The sequence below is a fragment of the Canis lupus genome, chromosome 3, assembly GCF_048164855.1.
Source record: "Canis lupus baileyi chromosome 3, mCanLup2.hap1, whole genome shotgun sequence".
In the NCBI taxonomy this organism is placed as follows: Eukaryota; Metazoa; Chordata; class Mammalia; order Carnivora; family Canidae; genus Canis; species Canis lupus.
Genome location: NC_132840.1, coordinates 68,086,264 through 68,103,604, shown reverse-complemented (window position 1 = coordinate 68,103,604; position 17,341 = coordinate 68,086,264). Strand labels below are relative to the sequence as shown.

At 42.2% G+C, this 17,341-nt stretch overlaps 2 protein-coding genes across 3 annotated transcripts; one reads left to right on the top strand and one right to left on the bottom strand.

Moving 5' to 3' along the window:
- Positions 1 to 4,771: 4,771 nt before the first annotated feature.
- On the bottom strand, positions 4,772 to 15,633 carry SDHD (succinate dehydrogenase complex subunit D). 2 transcript variants are annotated; one of them, XM_072822005.1, is made up of 4 exons: positions 15,445 to 15,633; positions 12,714 to 12,830; positions 11,167 to 11,311; positions 4,772 to 5,727 (listed from the first exon to the last, which is right to left on the bottom strand). In XM_072822005.1, the coding sequence occupies exons 1-4, from the start codon at positions 15,494 to 15,496 to the stop codon at positions 5,562 to 5,564; spliced, it is 480 nt and encodes a 159-aa protein (XP_072678106.1). In that variant the 5' UTR covers positions 15,497 to 15,633; the 3' UTR covers positions 4,772 to 5,561. The 2 variants fall into 2 exon arrangements, with proteins under 2 accessions (XP_072678106.1, XP_072678107.1); XM_072822006.1 differs by lacking the exon at positions 11,167 to 11,311 and having other exon boundaries at positions 15,445 to 15,602.
- On the top strand, positions 15,587 to 17,227 carry TIMM8B (translocase of inner mitochondrial membrane 8 homolog B). Its single transcript, XM_072821998.1, has 2 exons — positions 15,587 to 15,751; positions 16,846 to 17,227. The coding sequence occupies exons 1-2, from the start codon at positions 15,623 to 15,625 to the stop codon at positions 17,011 to 17,013; spliced, it is 297 nt and encodes a 98-aa protein (XP_072678099.1). The 5' UTR covers positions 15,587 to 15,622; the 3' UTR covers positions 17,014 to 17,227.
- Positions 17,228 to 17,341: the final 114 nt, after the last annotated feature.

Genomic DNA, 17,341 nt, shown 5'->3' with positions numbered 1-17,341 from the left:
AACACCGTGTGAGCTGAATTTATAATATCTCAGAGCTCTGCCCAAGGGGTACACATGTTCAAAGGGGCTTTCTTTTTTAAATAACCTTTATTATTATCATCTCTAACTCGGGCCTTCCTAACTATGCTGAACTCTTCTTATTGCAAATGAAAGACAGGATAGTGTTTTAGTGATGCTTACTCAAAAGTAGGAATCATATAAGTTCATTGCCTTCTGTAATATTATTTCATTGTCTGCTTCCTTTATAATTATTAAATGCTGCTCCAATCTAAACCTAGCTACCTCACTCCCCCTTCCTGATAATTTTATGTATTTATTTATTTTTAATATTTTATTTATTTGAGATATATATAGAGAGAACATGAACAGGGAGCAGAGGGAGAGGGAGAAGCAGTCTCCCCACTGAGCAGGGAGCCCCAACAACATGGGGCTCAATCCTAGGACCCATGACCTGAACTGAAGGCAAACACTTAACTGACTGATCCACCCAGGTGCCCCTAAAAAGTAATTTTAGATGTTCTACAGCTCTTAAGCTCTAAGTACACCCAGTCCTGATCTGACTAACCCTATCCTGTACAACCCTGATATATTACCATATGATGACCCATAACTTAAAAGAATCCAGGTATATCTTGTGCAAAGATATTAGCTTCTGAAATATTCTGTTTTGGAATATTTTGCAACCACCATCCCACTCTTGTTAAAGAATTAAGGATTTAGGGCAACCCAGGTGGCTCAGTGGTTTAGTGCTGCCTTCAGCCCAGGGCGTGATCCTGGAGACCCCATGTCGGGCTCCATGCAGAGAGCCTGACATGGGACTCTATCCCGGGTCTCCAGGATCACGCCCTGGGCTGCAGGCAGCGCCAAACCACTGCGCCACAGGGGCTGCCCCTGTTATATTTTTTTTAAAAATGAATCTCATATGCATAGTCTGTATGCCCAACCTAAAATCTGTTTTTTTGAAAGGCATATCATCATTTTGTGCCTCTCCCACTGCCACCAGCATGGTATGCAACTAGGACACTAGATTAGTGAGATACCAATAAAAGTCAGCTTTGGAGCCACATTGGAAGGTACTTTAACCTCACATAGAATTCTCAAACTCCAGGCCCAGAGCCATGCATACATGCTTCCTAGTGTTGTGTAAAGTGCTTAGGATCTCATAACCAGGATATCCAGCCCCACTGGGGATGGACCCTGACATCCATCTATTAGGACTCCCAAGGAACAGACAACTTTCCCGAGTAGACATCTACTTCCCAAGACTCTATGAATCGAGAACATCAGAGGTAGGGTCACTTTCTCCAAAGATGTTCTCATCCCTGATCTGACAACTGACTCATACTTAGATTTCCACTTCATTTAGTTTATATTCTGTGTCTGAAAATGCTGCCAAGATCTGAATTCTTTGCGGGTAGAGTTTGTTTTATCTGTGCTGACAAGTCTTGTTTAGGGTGTTTCCTGGATATATTGTGATTTTGTGCTCATGAATTCACATTCATGAGAACTTTATGGGAACTTTTGAGGCTTGTGTTGGAGAAAACTTCCTCCAGCAAAAAATTGTGTACTTCCTGCCGGGCAGGGGTGGGGGCACCACCAACCCAGGTAAATGGTAAATTAGCAGACAGTATGAACTCAGGCCATAAACTGGCATAAGGACTGGCCCTTAGCCACACACTCTCAGTGATGTTCTTTCTGCCAATCAGAACCAAGGCAAGTCAGACAAGTTTCTCCTCTCTGCTCTTTTGAGATAAGTTATTTTTCTAATTCACCCTTTGAGAGTAAAACTCTTCATGGTTCCTGATTTTAGGGAGTCTCCAACCAAATTCCAATTTGAGCCCAGAAATTTGCTCCTGGCTTCTACGTTGCCTTCTTCAAATCTAGAGCCCGAGGCCACCTGAGGTCAGTACATGATCCCATGGCCAACAATTTGCCTCTCTAACCACATGCACATTTTGTTCTGGCTCCAGAGCATTTCCTCCAGCAACATGAGCCATGTTTGAAAAGGTGCTCTCCACATTTAACATTTCTAGGTGCATTGCAGCAAAATGGTTTCTAAAATTTAGTCTGTTGTATTGCCAAAATATAAATTCTATAAATTCTATCTTTTCCTGGATATCTCATAAATTCAAAGCTTTGTCAGTGACCTCTCTCCACTGTCTTAACTAATTTTCCTCCAAAAGTTAATGACCTCTTCCCATCCATGCATTTATGACAAAGAAATTGAGCATACCTTCCTTCCTCTCTTGACCTCTCACACTCCAGTTTAGCTCTTATTGTCTAAGTTCTAATTATCTCCTATGGTTGTTTTCTTCTTCATTCTGGCTACTACTGCCTTTCGTCAGCTTTTCTGCATCATTGAAATAATCTAACATTTGCTTGCTTACTTCCCTCAAATGCATACTTCACACGGCAGCCTACATAACCTATTTAAAACAAACATCTGACCATATCATTTGCATAATTGAGAATCATCAGTGACTCCCCATTGCCATCACGACAGTTCCAGTCACTTATCGTGGCGCAGAGGGTCCTATACAATCAGCTCTCCTGTGCTGCTGTCACACAAAAGGCTGTGCCATCTTCTGCTAGGTCTACTATCCTCCAGTCATCCTGATGCTTCACCCAAGTGTCCTTGGCCATTTGTCAGCTCCCTATCTTTCGGATACCAGGTCAAGATTCCTCCAAGGAAACTTGCAAGCAAATTCTAACTGCACCTTTTGTTAGATCACTTATGGTCATCGCATTTACCAGTATATTGTGATACAGTGTTTAACTTAGCTGTTGTCCCAACGGGACTGAGTTCCTTTTAAGGGCAGAGGATTTCTCTCTTCACCAACAGTGCCAATTACATGAGGTACTTAGTACCTGTCAGATGAAGGAATGTTTTTTTCATTTCTATAATACCTTTAAAATTGAGTCCTACTTTCTGCTGCCATTAGAGTTCTGGCCATTTCTTCCTCTATTGTTGAGGCTCCATGTCCTTCTCCCTCTAGTTTATCAACCTTCCTCATGTCATCTACATTCTAAGGCACAGTTCTGATCATGTCCTCCTTAGCCTCAGAAACCTATTGCTGTTAGCCCCTGCCTCATTTTCCCTGATGCTCCAGCAGCTCACAGCAACCCAGATTTCCCAGTGATAGCTCAGCGCTGTCCTAATTACAAAACCAACTGGGACCTGGGCAAGCAGTACCCAGCCAGCCTCCACTCTAACTTCTTATTCGCTACCTAATGAAGCTTACTAACATTAGACACTTCTCCAGATCCAACTGTGGGCTGATGGTGCTAGTGCCAAAGGATCCCCATATTACCCAGTTCCTGCCCGCCCCATTTCAACCAAAGAAAACTCCCCCTTACAGCAGTGGTGTCCTGGGGGCTGGGTACAGGATGAGAGGAATAACACAAAGGGGGATCACTATCTACAGAGAATTTTCAGCCAATAATAAAATTGACTGAAGGTCAGTCTGCTATCATCATCATGAACCAGCAATTCTAAACAATGTCAGTTTTATTACTATTTTATTAGTAATTTTATTATTTATATTTTATTATATTTCTCCCTACCAAGGCAGACTCTCCCAACACCCCTCTCTTTGGTGAACCCTACTATTCTGGCATAACTCCCTTTTAAAATCTTTAACCACCAAAAAATAAAAAATAAAAAAATAAAAATAAAAAAATAAAATCTTTAATCACCCCAAAACAGAATTAATCTCCTCTTCCTGAGCCCTTAATATATATCTGAATCTCCTATGAGGCCATACACACATTAAGGGGAGCTTATTTTTAACCCCTACTACAGACATTTATGAACACACTTACCCTTCTGGCCAGCTCCCCTTTGATAGTTTGCCTCAGCTGCCCACTAATGTCCTCAGTGAGAAACATGTCAAGTCCCAGTACCTCTATGCTGCTAGGAGAAACAAACCATCATGCCTTACACTCACCCCTCAGATCAAACTCCCTGCCTACAGAATATAACTTAAAATTCCAAAGGCTGGCATTTATAGAACATTGTAATCTAGACCTCATTTTAATTCCTACTACAGACAACCCTTTCACAGTATGGAGGCTAGGGGTGCCAACACCTCACACAGTCAAAAATCTGTGTGACTCCTCCAAAACTGAACTACTACTAGTGACCAAAAGCCTTACTGAGAACATAAACAGTTAATTAACATTTATTTTTATATTATATGATTTATATGCAATATTCTTACAATAAAGCAAGCTAGAAGAAAAATATTAAGAACATCATTTTAAAAATACATTTATTGTACTCTATCTATAAAAAAAAAATCCACATATGGGACGCCTGGGTGGCTCAGTGGTTGAGCATCTGCCTTTGGCTCAGGGCATGATCCTCCGGTCCAGGATCAAGTCCCACATTGGGCTTCTGGTGGTGAGCCTGCTTCTCCCTCTGCCTGTGTCTCTGCCTCGCTCTGTGTCTCTCATGAATAAATAAAATCTTAAAAAAAAAAAAAAATCCACATGTAAGTTGACTGCGCCAACTGTATTGTTCAAGGGTCAAATGTATTTAATCTTAATACTCTTCTCATCCCAAACTACTCATACTCCATATATTTCTGCCTATTACATATAAGACTTTTTTGTATTACGGTACTTTGTAATTTACCTAACTGCTGAGCCCTAGAAGGAAATTTAAACAGTCCTGTTTTACTGGTGTATATGCAACAGACACCAAGTTCTATTGAATAAAACTAGAGACAGTTAGTACATAAAAGAGTAGAATACAATTTATTATACAGCATTTTATTTTTTAAAAAACTTTATTTTCATAGAATACATTTTCACATTAAAGATTCCTACAGTGGGAAAATAACAATTACTTACAGTTTTTTATATTCGTAGACAGATTATTTTAGGACAAGTAAAATAAACACATTTGAGGATTAAGTCTCAGTTTAGAATCTATAATACTTTCATACTTCTATGAGGGGACCTCTTCCCGATATGGAACTTCTCCATACTCAGAAGCTTTCCAAGCTCTTCTTCCCAGGACTTAGAAATGAATAATGTCAGAGAGCAGTATTTCCTAATTTGAAACTTTCCCTAGGACATGTAACCATCAGTAACCGGTATCAACTGAACAGAGAGGGCAATTTTCAAAAATTAAACACTAATTTTAAGTCTTTACTTATGAATTAACAGGTTTTCCCTTTCTCCGTCATTCCCAGGACAAATACAGAAGTTTGATCATGTACTGATAGTAATAAAGCTGAATTCCCTTTAAGAATTTGATATGCTAACAGGCAAAAGCTCATACATAATGGTTAATTATGCTATGAGTCTTATGAGAAGCTAGGAGACAACCCCATAACTCACCAGAACAAGGAACCCAGTCTCCAAATTTCTTGGATACAATTCGCCTCAAACCTTTTCCTCAAAGACTAAATTCTAAAAAATGACCAGGTGATTAGAAGAGGTTTGTCTCACCATTAGACTTATCTGTTATTTCCTCCTTACTGTGAGCTGAAGGGCATGATAGAGCAGAGGCAAAGAGGTGTACAATCAATTCTGAAGGTATTAAGTCAAAAAGGTCAGAGCTTCCACAGCATGGCAACAGCTTTGCAGATGCCCACATCATGGTAGTTGAAATAACAAAGCCCAGCAAAGGTTAAAGCTGAGAGTGCCAAAACGCCTGCCTTGACAGCTTTCTGCAAACCATCCCCTCGAACATAGTCAGTAACCACTTGTCCAAGGCCCCTAAAGAAAAAAAATACAGTACAAAAGAAAAATCACAAGTCAAAAGGCTAACTTGACTGCAAAAAATAATTATCAGGTTCAAAATACAACTCATTGTAACAGGAATCATAAACCAAAATGAAGGGGCTATGAGTTTCCTAGTAATATAATAAAGACATTGCTTTTCTTTAGATTCAATTTTTCTCATTATTAATATCAAAGAGGGTAGGTTTTTTGTTTTATTATTTTTATTTTATTATATACTCTTTTTATTGAAGTTCAATTTGCCAACATATAAAACTCAGTGCTCATCCCATCAAGTGTCCTCCTCAGTGCCCATCATCCAGTCGCCCTATCCCCCTGCCCGCCTCCCTCAAAGAAAGTAATTACCGTTCTATTTACAAAATCTTGGGGGTTTTGTTTTGTTTTGTTTTTTAACTAAAACCAATGCTCGAGAGGTGCCTAGCTAGCTTAGTCGGTGGAGCACATGACTCTTGAGCTCAGGGTCATGAGTTTGAGACCCACATTGGGTGTAGAGATTACTATAAAAAATAAACTTTAAAAATAAAATAAAATAAAATAAACTTTAAAGCAAATGCTCTACTAAGTTTTTCATTAATTCAAAAAAAAAAATTTTATGAAGCAGACGCTATGTGCCAGGACCTGTTATATATGTTGAAAGAAGAGCAAATAAGACAGCACCCCTGCCCTTATGGAACGGATTCTGGTGAAGCAGAAAAAAAAAAGTACGTATGTGCAATGAGGAAATATTTTAGAAAGGATGGACTAAATGAGAAGAACATTCTAAACAAAAGGGACATTGACCGTGGCATCTTTGAAATAGTAAAAAGATCAATGTGGCTGGAGAACACGGGGATCAGAAGGCAAGGGTAGATCACACAGGGCCCCGAAGGTCACAAGTCTGAGTTCAGACGCACTGGTTGGCTCAGTCAGTAAACTGCAGGACTCCTGATCTCAGGATTTTGAGTTCGAACCCCACAATGGATGTAGAGGTTACTTAAAAATAAAAATCTCGAGAAAAAAAAGATTTTTAAAATTTCATTTGAAATGTAATGAGAAACGACAGATATGTTTTAAGTTGGGAGTAACCTAAGTCAGTAGTGACATAATTTTGTTTTTTTAATAATAGCTTTATTGAGATGTAATTCACACGCCATAGAATCGATCCTTTTTTTTTAAGTTATCTTTACACCCAATGTGGAGCTCAAACTCACAACCCTGAGATCAAGAGTCATATGCTCCTCCAACTGAGCCAGCCAGTCGCCCTAAAACTAACCCTTTCAAAATATACACTAACACGGCTTTTAGTATATTCATGAAGTTGTGCAACATCATCACTATTTAATGTCAGAACGTTTTCATCACTCCAAAAAGAAACCCCATATCCATTAGCTCATTAACTCAACAACTAGTTTCCTGTCTCTATGGACTTGCCTACTCTGTACATTTTATATAAGCGAAATCATAACAGGTGGCCTTCTGTGTCAAGTTTCTTTCATTTCACATTTGCAAGGATCACCCATGCTGTATTAGTACTTCAACCTTTTGTGTGGCCAAATAATATTCCTTTGTAGGAATATATTGTATTTTCTTTAGCTATTCATCAGCTGATAGACATTTGGACTGTTTCTACTTTTTGGCTATTATAAATAACATTATGAATATTACTACACAAGCTTTTGTGTGAGAACATATGTGTTCAAGTTTGAGGGGTATAACACCTAAAAGAGGAATCATTGAGTCATATGGTAACGTTTTTTGTTAGGACTTCCAAACCATTTTCCAAAGTGGCTGTAACTTCTTACATTCCCAGCAGAGAACTACAAGGCAACTTCCAGACATCCTTCCCCACCTCCCACCCCCCGACATCCTTGAAACACATGTTACTGTCCATCTTGTGGATGACAGCCATCCTAGTGAGTTTGAAGTAGTATCTCATTATGGTTTTGATTTGCTATTTCCCCCCCCCCCCCCCCCCCCCCCCCGGAGAGAGAGAGACAGAGACTCTTATGCAGGCTCCAAGCCCAGCAGGAAGCCTGACTCAGGACTAGATCCCACAACCCCAAGATCATGATCTGAGCCGAAATCCAGCGTCAGACACTTAACTAAGCCACCCAGACACCCGTTAATTTGCATTTCTATAATAACAAATGATGTTGAGCATTTTTTCACATGCTTATGAGACATTTGTAGATCTTCTTTAGATAAATATAATTTTACTTTAAAAAAAATATATTTTATTTATTTATTCACGAGAAACAGAGAGAGAGAGAGAGAGAGAGAGAGAGAGAGAGAGGCAGAGGGAGAAGCAGGTTCCATGCAGGGAGCCTGACGTGGGACTCGATCCCAGGTCTCCAGGATCATGCCCTGGGCTGCAGGCGGCGCTAAACTGCTGTGCCACTGGGGCTGCCCTATAATTTTACTTTTAAAAAAGGTCACTCTGGCCATAATATGGCAAATGAACAGTGCAGGCAGAAGGGGTGGGGGGCAAAAACAGAAACAGAAAACCACTTAGGAGGCCAAGTGCCTTGGTAAGACTATTTGCTTAACCTAGGCTGGTGACAGGGAAGACGGTGTGAAGGGACAATTGAGGTAAGCTGTGTTTTGAGGAGACAACTAACAGAAAGAGCTGATGGACTAGATGTAGGATAAGACAAAAAGAAATACCTAAAATAATTCCTGGGATTTTTGGCTTGAGCAACTAGATTTAATTGAATTAGGGAAGAACAGGAAAGGAGGTGGCTTTGAGGAAAAATCAAAAGAGAGAGCTGAGTGGGGGAAGAGTGATTCTGGGCAATGTTAAATTTGAGACAACCATTAGACATTCAAGTGGATTATGCTGGTTAGACAACTGGAAAATACAGGTCTGCAGATCAGGAAAAAGTTTAGATCTGAGTTCACCTCAGGAAATTAAGAGAAATTAGGAAAGCAAGATTGAGCCCAGGATTCAGAGCTTTATTATTCAGAGGTCAGACAAAGGGAGAAGTAGGCATCAGAGACTGAAGGCACAGCTGGTGAGACAGAGGAAAGAATGCTGGGTACAGCATCTAGGAAGCCAAAGGGAAATCATTTAAGGAGGGAATGGTCAATTAGGTTGAATTCTGCTGAGAGTTCAAGTAACAGTAGGACCAAAAACAGACAGCTGGGTTTGGAAAAATGAAGGTTTTAGGGAGATTTTGGTAAGAATGACTTAAGCTTTGTAGTTGTGATAAAAGACCAATTAGTACAGGCTAAAAGAGATTGAATGCTGGGGAAGTAGTGCACGATTATAAACAACTCTTTGAAGTCGTGTGTGTATGTGTGTGTGTGACAGAGAGAGAGAGACAGAGACAGAGAGACAGAGAAAAGGAAGGAAGAATTAGTAAGGAAACTAGAGGAGTATAAAATAAATGAAAATAATAGAAAATATATTACTTTAGAATTATCTCTTATTCTGACTTTTCATGGATTTAGATGGATCTCCTGCCAAAAAGCCACATATTAGAGAAATCTTACTGTACTTATGATCTAATATTTAATATACAACTGGAATCCTTTACTTTGAAACGTCTATCTGGTTAAAGGTAATTCCCCAACCAACCCCAGAAAACTAGGTAAGTAAAAATCTCCCTTTAATACTACAAAATCATTCTGACAAGTCACTTAACCTCCCTGGGGTTTAGTTTCTACATCTGCAAAGTAACAGAGTTGGTTAAGATATTCCCAAGTCCTTTCAGTTCTAGCAATACAAAAATGCTTCCCTCTCCCACAATATCATACTGTCCTTGTAAAATAATATAAAATGAACAATTCAAAGAACCCAAGTGTTACTTACAAACTTTTCAGAAGGTTCATTAACTTAGAAAATCTAGGGCAGCCCTGGTGGCGCCGCGGTTTAGTGCTGCCTGCAGCCCAGGGTGTGATCCTGGAGACCCTAGATGGAGTCCCACGTCGGGCTCCCTGAATGGAGCCTGCTTTTCCCTCTGCCTGTGTCTCTGCACCCCCCCTCTCTGAATAAATTAAAAAAAAAAAAGGTTAAAAAAAAAATCTAACAAACTACATACACTGGATAAAATAAATAGAAACTGGAAATTCAGTCATTCAACTATTTACCTAGTGCTATGTGTCAGGTACTGCTCTAGGCACTAAAGATATTAAGAGTAAACAAAAAGTAAAAAAATCTCCATTTATTTTTTTAAAAAGGGCAAAACTGAACTATAGTGTCTAAGGACAACTAGATGATAAAACTATGATGAAATATAAGGAAGGGATTACTATAAAAATCAGGATAATGGTCCTTGGTGGGTGCATGCTGAACAGTTATGACTGAGGTAGAACACACGGAAGCAGCTCCTACAGTTCTATTTCTTTTTTAAGATTTTATTTATTTACTCATGAGAGACACAAAAAGACAGGCAGAGACACAGGCAAAGGGAGAAGCAGGCTCCATGCAGGGACCCAACCCCTAACCCACGCCCTGAGCTGAAGGCAAGCACTTAACAACTGAGCCACTTAGGCATCCCTCTATTTCTTGACCTGGGCAGAATTACCCTTGTGATAATTCATTAAGCCATGAATTTGATTCTCATTATTTTCTGTATCTGTGCTTTCATTCTAATGAGGGGAGACAACATAAGAAGGTAATTAGCACTACTGAGAAAAATAAAATAGGGGAGAGGGATAAGGAATGCTGGGAAGGACACTGCAATTGTGAACAAGTGGTTACAGAAGGCTTCATTGAGAAGGTGACACTTCAAATATGAAGGAAATGAGGAATAAGCCAAGTATGTAACTAGAAAAAGAGTATGTTGAGCAGAAGCAAGAGTAAATGTAAAGCCCTGAGGTCTGGAGTGTCCCTGGCATGTCTAAGAATGATCAAAGCCAGTGTGAATGAAGAAGAAAGTAGTTGAAGATGTGGGAACAGAGCCAGACTACATTGGGTCTGTAGACCACCATAAGAATTCTGACTTTCAGTCTGGGGAAGGTTAAAAGACGGGAAAGTGTTTTGAGAAGGAAAATGTCTTGATTTGACTTAATATTTTAACAGGATCATGGGGGCTGCTGTGTTGGAACAGACAGAAGGAGGACCAGTTAGGAGACTACTACTGAATTCAAAGATGATGACCAGGTTTGGGGCATGAACAATTGGAAGAATGGAAAAACCTTTAATTCAGATGAGCGAGAGTGCCAGAGGAGGAGATCTGGAGGAGATCTGGGGGAGATCGGGGACTGAGTATTATAACATGCTATATTCAAAATGTCTATTAGATATGGAAGTGAAGACATTGAATAGGCAAGTGGACATATAAATCAGAGCATATAAATATTCTCTATATGTTTTAAAGTTGTCTCCAGGTCTGAGTATCTCAATCAACTTCTCCCTCATATGCAGTAATGAGACAGGCTCACAGCAAATAAACTGAGCAGACAACATAACAATGAAGGGCCTGCTGTACTTGCCAGTGACTGTGGAGAGTGAGGGCCGCAGCCAGGGAGTAGTCCATCGCAGAGCCAGGATTCAAATAAGCAGCTGGAATTAGGCCCAGGAGCAAAACACTGACAACCCTCTCACCAGTCCAGTGGAGAGATGCAGCCTTGGAACCAGCTACAGAAACGAGGAACCAGATTCATAAGAGTTGAAAGGGGGAAACACACATCTCTCAGATTCAATGTCTGCCACAAAATAACCCAGCTGACAGAATGGTAAACAGCATGCATATAAGACTTTGTTCTGAGCATAAAGAGAGTAGGATAAAGAAAGTGCTTGAGAAAGATGCTACTTCCCTTCTTTGAAGTTCTTTAGCACAAGGTGTCTTGGTGCCAACAGAGACTGATTATAAGACTGACCCACTTTGTTGACAGGCAAGAAGATGAACAAAATATCTTTGTGGAATTACCAATCTCAAATTTTAGTGTATTAGACAGATAACTTATGAATAATATAAGTTAGTACCACCTGAAGAATTCCTTTAAAACATTACTCTTTTATTTGCACTTTCTAATCTTTAGAATTAGAAGTAAGGTAATAATAAAAATCCTTCCAAACAAAATTAAACCAGCCAATTCAAAAAGTTCTGTTATGAACTTTTAGGATTACGGTCCTTCTGTCCCATTACTTATAAATAGCCCAAAACAAATATGGAACAGGAGAACTTCTTTTAAATAAGTGAGAAAAAAAAATGGGCTTTAAACATTTCTTTGAGAGCCTCTATCTTATTTTGGTTACAGAATCTAATGGAAGGATGGAGCTGCTCCCTAGAAAAATGCACATGGATACAGAGATAGAAACTATATTTATAATATCAAGTGCTTTCCTTCAGTCCACACACCCCAAATTAAAACCACTCTCCTAAATTTAACTGAACTTAGCAAAGGACTAGAGAAACAAAACTTTTTCAAAGATAATAAAATAATTCTAAAGAGCAGAAAAAGTGTACTTGCCTAACTTCTCATAACTCAGATACAACTATATGTAAGCTGTTGACTTAAGAATCAAGAGAAGTCTTATCTCTGCAAAACACAGATCTTTCCAGACTTTAAAACTGAAAATAACAGTTAACTCATTATTCATCTACAAATTTTCTATAATAGTCATAAAAAAGCCATGTGATTTTAATATGGACCTAAATAAAAATAGGCAAGTCAATTTTAGCTATAAATATTTGTCTTTTTAAATTTTCTACTATTCTAAAATTATTTATATCTGGCTCCTATCAGCTAAATAAATAAGATCGACTACATTGTACAGACTCTTCCTACAGAGTGATTTTCTTTTTAAAAAAACTGAAAATGTAGGACTTAGATCAGAAGGGTCTCTATGACTCTAAATGGCATCACTCAACCATGCTGGCATTGTCTGCCCAAAAGGACTGGCTAGGTAGGTCTTCATTTGACAGAGGTGGACATAAGAGTTCTGCTCCACAGTCCTGCCAAAGGCATGAAAATTTGGCCAGATGTAGAGGGCCAGAGCCCAAGAAGCAGCAGCAATGAAAAAAAAAAAAACATACAGTAGTGGTTGGGTGACAGGTGAATGTGCTGGGTTCTACACCATCCTGGGGCAGGCTGGTCCTGGAGAAATGCTGAAACATGAGCAGGTCTGACCACTGGGATTCGGAGAAACAGAGCTGAGGAAAGAGACATTAGGGAGGTCATAAACACTTCTCTTTTAACAGGCCTGACAGACTTTCTAAATAACCACAGGCAAGCTACTTAATCCCAAAGGGGGCATAACATCTCCTCTGCAAATGAGAACAGTATCTATTTCCCTGGGCTGCTAAGAGGTCACACTAAGTAGCCCTTGAAAGATTTAAAAAAATCAATGAAGATTAAAAAAAGATTTAAAAAAATCAATGAACCATTTATGTAAAACGGCTGCACTCTTACTAATTTTAACAAGTAAATTACAGCTCCGTTCTCTTTCCATGCATTCACCCAACAAACATTTACGACATATAAGAGCAAGAGACAAAGACAGCCTTTGTCCTCAAGGAATTCAGTCTAGTTTGGGAAAAACATCTATTGCTATCTTCCTTTTCAAGATCAGTTTCTCCATGTCCTTTTTTTTAAATTTTGTTTTTAAGTAATCTCTACACTAAATGTGGGGCTTCAACTCACAACCCCAAATGGAGAGTTGCATGCTCTACTGACTGAGCCATCCAGGTGCTCCTCTCTACTGGTACTCTTTTTGGGAGTGGGGAGAAGGCAGAGGGAGAGAGAGAGAGACAATCTTTAGCAGGCTCTAAGCCCTGCATACGCCAGACGTGGGGCTCAATCTCACAACCCTGAGATCATGTCTCAAGCTGAAATCAAGAGTCGGACACTTAGCTGACTGAGCCACCGGGGCGCCCCTCCACTTGTACTCTTGAACCCATCCTTTTCTGTCCCCCTTTGGATCCTGTCTCTTGGTTAAAAAATAGGCAGACCCAAGTTCACACAAATCACCACTTACTAGGTGGGAGGTGATGAGCAATTAAGTTAAACAGTCTTTCTAAGCCTCAATGTCCTTATCTGTAAAATGAAAATAGTAGCACTTACTTATTAATACTCTGTTGAAAATCAGTCTCCTCTTGCATTCACTCTTAAATGTTTTCCCAGCATCCCATTGCTCTCCTCACATCCTAAGCCCACCCTTGGCCATTTTGTCACTCAGTTTATGCTGCCTATAAGCTGATGACACCCAGTTCTATATCAGCAGCCCTGCTATTTCTCCAGTGTTTCAGAAGTTGACGTGCCTGCTGGGCCTCTCCTCTGAGATATCCTACAAGATTCTCAAACTCGCCACACCAAAAATGAAAATCATTCTTCAACTTTCTTTCTCAACCCAACTTGTCTTCCATTTGCACGCTCCCCCACATTATCTAGTGACATCCCAGCCATTCTTGACCTAACCCCCAAATCTGGAAGTCACATAAAACGCCCCTCTCCCTTCAACTCTCAATCACCAAATCATATCAACATATCTCCTTAACATTTCTTGGGACAACCTGCTCTTTTTTGTACTACTTTCCATGTTTAGAACCTCACAATCCTTACCTGCCCTACTATAAGTGTCCTATGTCATCTCCTGGACTTGTGTCTTAGCCCATCCCATCTCCTATGATGTCCATCTACCACAGTGTTACCCAAATGGCCAATCTAAACTGCAACTCTGGGATGCCTGGGTGGCTCCCCGGTTGAGCATCTGCCTCTGGCTCGGGTCATGATCCTGGGGGTCCTGGGATCCAGTTCCGCATCCGGCTCCCCACAGGGAGTCTGCTTCTCCCTCTGCCTGTGTCTCTGCCTCCCTCTCTATCTTTCACGAATAAATTAATAAAATCTTAAAAATAAATAAATAACAAACTGCAACTCTATGTCAAATCTTTCAATGGTCCCGTTCACATCGGGTAAACGCATAATCCTTATCGAGGCAAGTTCTTCCACGATTTGATTCCAGTTCACTTTTCCAGATTCATCTCTCATTCCTCACCTTGAGCTTCGTGCTCTAGTAACACCCAGTCTGTTTTCTCTCCTGCCTCGCAGTTTCTACATCCTTCATCATCACTTTTACTGACCCCAGTAGTTCCAACTGTCATGCCCTTCCTTCTGTGACCTTCCTTATCCTCAAGACACACACAGCTCCTTCAGGAACCAAGACAGGGTAATTCTCCCAAAACAAGAAAGCCAAGTATTTTCTTCCTCTGGACTGGCATAACAATTTATGTGCAACACAACGGTTTTTGGCTTTGTTAAATCACATTTGTATGTGTTTTCCCTATAAAAATGAAAACTCTTCGTGGGCAGGGCCTATGTTCCATACACATGTGTATCCCATCCCTACCACGGTGCCTGGTATAAGAAAAATGCCCAGTTCAATGATTATCGAACTGATTTCCGGAACCCGCTCTCCGCCAATCCGGGGTCAATGGGCAAGGCCAGGGGCTTAGAGCCTAAGCCCACCTTTTTCTGATGCGCGTTATAAGGACAGTGAATGGGGAGAAAAAAGACAACTCTTAGGAACAGCCTCAGGAGGACTGTAACTCCCAGGGGCTCTTTCAGATTCCCCTACCGCCGTGTCTGCCCGGAGCGGGGCAGATGCGAGCTCCGGAAAACATCTGGGCGCGTAGACAACGGTGGTTATTGCTGTGGTGTAGACAGGCGCCAGATCGGCCAACGGGACGGCGGACGGATTCCCTGCTTCAGAAGCCTCCCTCCCCCGGCTGGAGGCGGCGCGAAGACCCTCCCGCTGCTAGCACCCCTCACCTCGGCCTCCTTGAGCTCCGCACAGGACGCTCAGCCTCCAGAGACTCGCCATCTCCCTCCTGAAGGCTCAAGGTCACCCAGCAACCCGGAAGCAGTCGCTCGCAAACTCCCACCCACCGACCGCGAAGGGAAACGCCGCGTGAACCGGAAGTCGGGAGCTGGCGCGCGCCCGCCGCACATGCGCGCACACGCTCGGCGGGAGGCCCCGCGCTGCAGGCGGACGATGGCGGAGCTGGGTGAGGAGGACGAGGCGGAGTTGCAGCGCCTGGTGGCGGCCGAACAGCAGAAGGCGCAGTTCACTGCACAGGTGCGGGGACAGGGTCCGGGGGGGGAGAGACAGGAGGGTGAAGCACAAGTTGAATTTTCAGACTCTTCCCAGCCCGTGAAGTGACAGCCGCCAGGGAAAACGAGCGGAGCCCGCGACCTCACCCCGGGGGCGGCCTGGGGCTCGCTCCTGCTGCGCCCGCTTCCTCCCGGAGAGAAACGAGGCGTGGCGCCCCAGCCGCCGGTGAGCCGCAGTGCTCGGGGCCCGCTAGGGAGAAAGGGTAAAGCCGAGAGGAAGGTTCGGGCGGCGCCAGGGCACGGGCACCTGGTTCGGCGGCGAGCTCGCTGTCGCTGGGCTGGGCGTTCGGAAGCTCTGGCTCTGGTCCTGCCTTTGCCCCCTACGGGCGCGCGGCCCTGGACGAGGCACCCATCCGCTGCCGGCCTTGCGTCTGCAGTCGCCTGCTGCCTCACCACAGGTCCTATGCGGTGAGGAGTTTGAGAACGACAAAGCCCCGAAACGTCCGTTGAGAAAGGCGGGCTCCGAAGTAGTCTGGACTGTGGTTTAGGACAGGCGTTGTGGAGCCCCGGCGGCGGGGTTCGAACCCGGCGTGGCCCCTTACTAGCAGCGTGGCTGGCGGGTTGACCACGCCTCGAACCGAGATGACAGCCCCATTTTAGGACCGCAGAAAGTAGGGACTGGCAGCCTAGTACCCAGTCTCCCGAGACAAAGCCGTCAGTAAATGGTTTTCCCCCCGCCTTTGGGGGCTGGGGGTTGGTTCTCGGAGAATTAAACAGCAAGAACACATTTTCTGTGCCCGTATGTGCATTTTTCTAATGGAGAGTGGATCCATTAACCTTCCCTGGATTCACAAAGATGTCCATGGCCCCCAAAAGGTTTGGAACTTAAGAACTAGCCTAAGGGATAGGTTTGGAATGACAAGAGAGCAGTGGTTTGGAGGAAATTAATTGGTACCATACCTTGCCAGCTTACACTGGTGCCACTTGGAAATAGAAAACATAACCCGGCCTGAAAATTTAGTCTGATTACGAACTTAACACAATTGGGGAAAAATAGGTAGTGGCCTTCAAGGAAGTAAATGCAGACAGCAGTGGTTACTAATTTTCTTTCCTCTTAAGGTGCATCACTTCATGGAGCTGTGCTGGGATAAATGTGTGGAGAAGCCAGGGAATCGCCTAGACTCTCGCACGGAGAATTGTCTCTCGAGCTGTGTGGACCGCTTCATTGACACTACTCTTGCCATCACCAGCCGGTTTGCCCAGATTGTCCAGAAAGGAGGGCAGTAGGCCATCCCCTGGGAGGATGACAGAGGCAAAGGACTTGTTAAGCAGATTAAAGGGCCAGTGGGGGATGGTCGTCAGCCTGTCATCAGGTGAACTTGAGGCTGTTATTGGTGCTAAAAAGTAACAGATCAAATGTTCAAGAAGTGAAATTTATTTATTTGGAATTCAGAAATTCCATGTTTTATCACAATTTATTCAATAAATGTGACTTCTCCAACTTTTTTTTTTCTTAATCCCATTTTAGGACTTAATATAGAGATCTCTGATTGGCAGGAACACTAGGAGTTTGTTCCAAGACCAGTAGTGCACATGAGAGATCTTAGGTTTTGAA

Coding starts and splice junctions, on each gene's coding strand:
- SDHD (XM_072822005.1), bottom strand. CDS start 15,496: ATGGCGAGTCTCTGGAGGCTGAGCGTCCTGTGCGGAGCTCAAGGAGGC. Junction 12,831..15,444: donor CGGAGCTCAAGGAGGCCGAG/GTGAGGGGTGCT, acceptor CTCTTTCCTCAG/CTCTGTTTCTCCGAATCCCA. Junction 5,728..11,166: donor CTCACTCTCCACAGTCACTG/GCAAGTACAGCA, acceptor TTTTTTCTTTAG/GGGCCTTGGACAAGTGGTTA.
- TIMM8B (XM_072821998.1), top strand. CDS start 15,623: ATGCGCGCACACGCTCGGCGGGAGGCCCCGCGCTGCAGGCGGACGATG. Junction 15,752..16,845: donor AGGCGCAGTTCACTGCACAG/GTGCGGGGACAG, acceptor TTTCCTCTTAAG/GTGCATCACTTCATGGAGCT.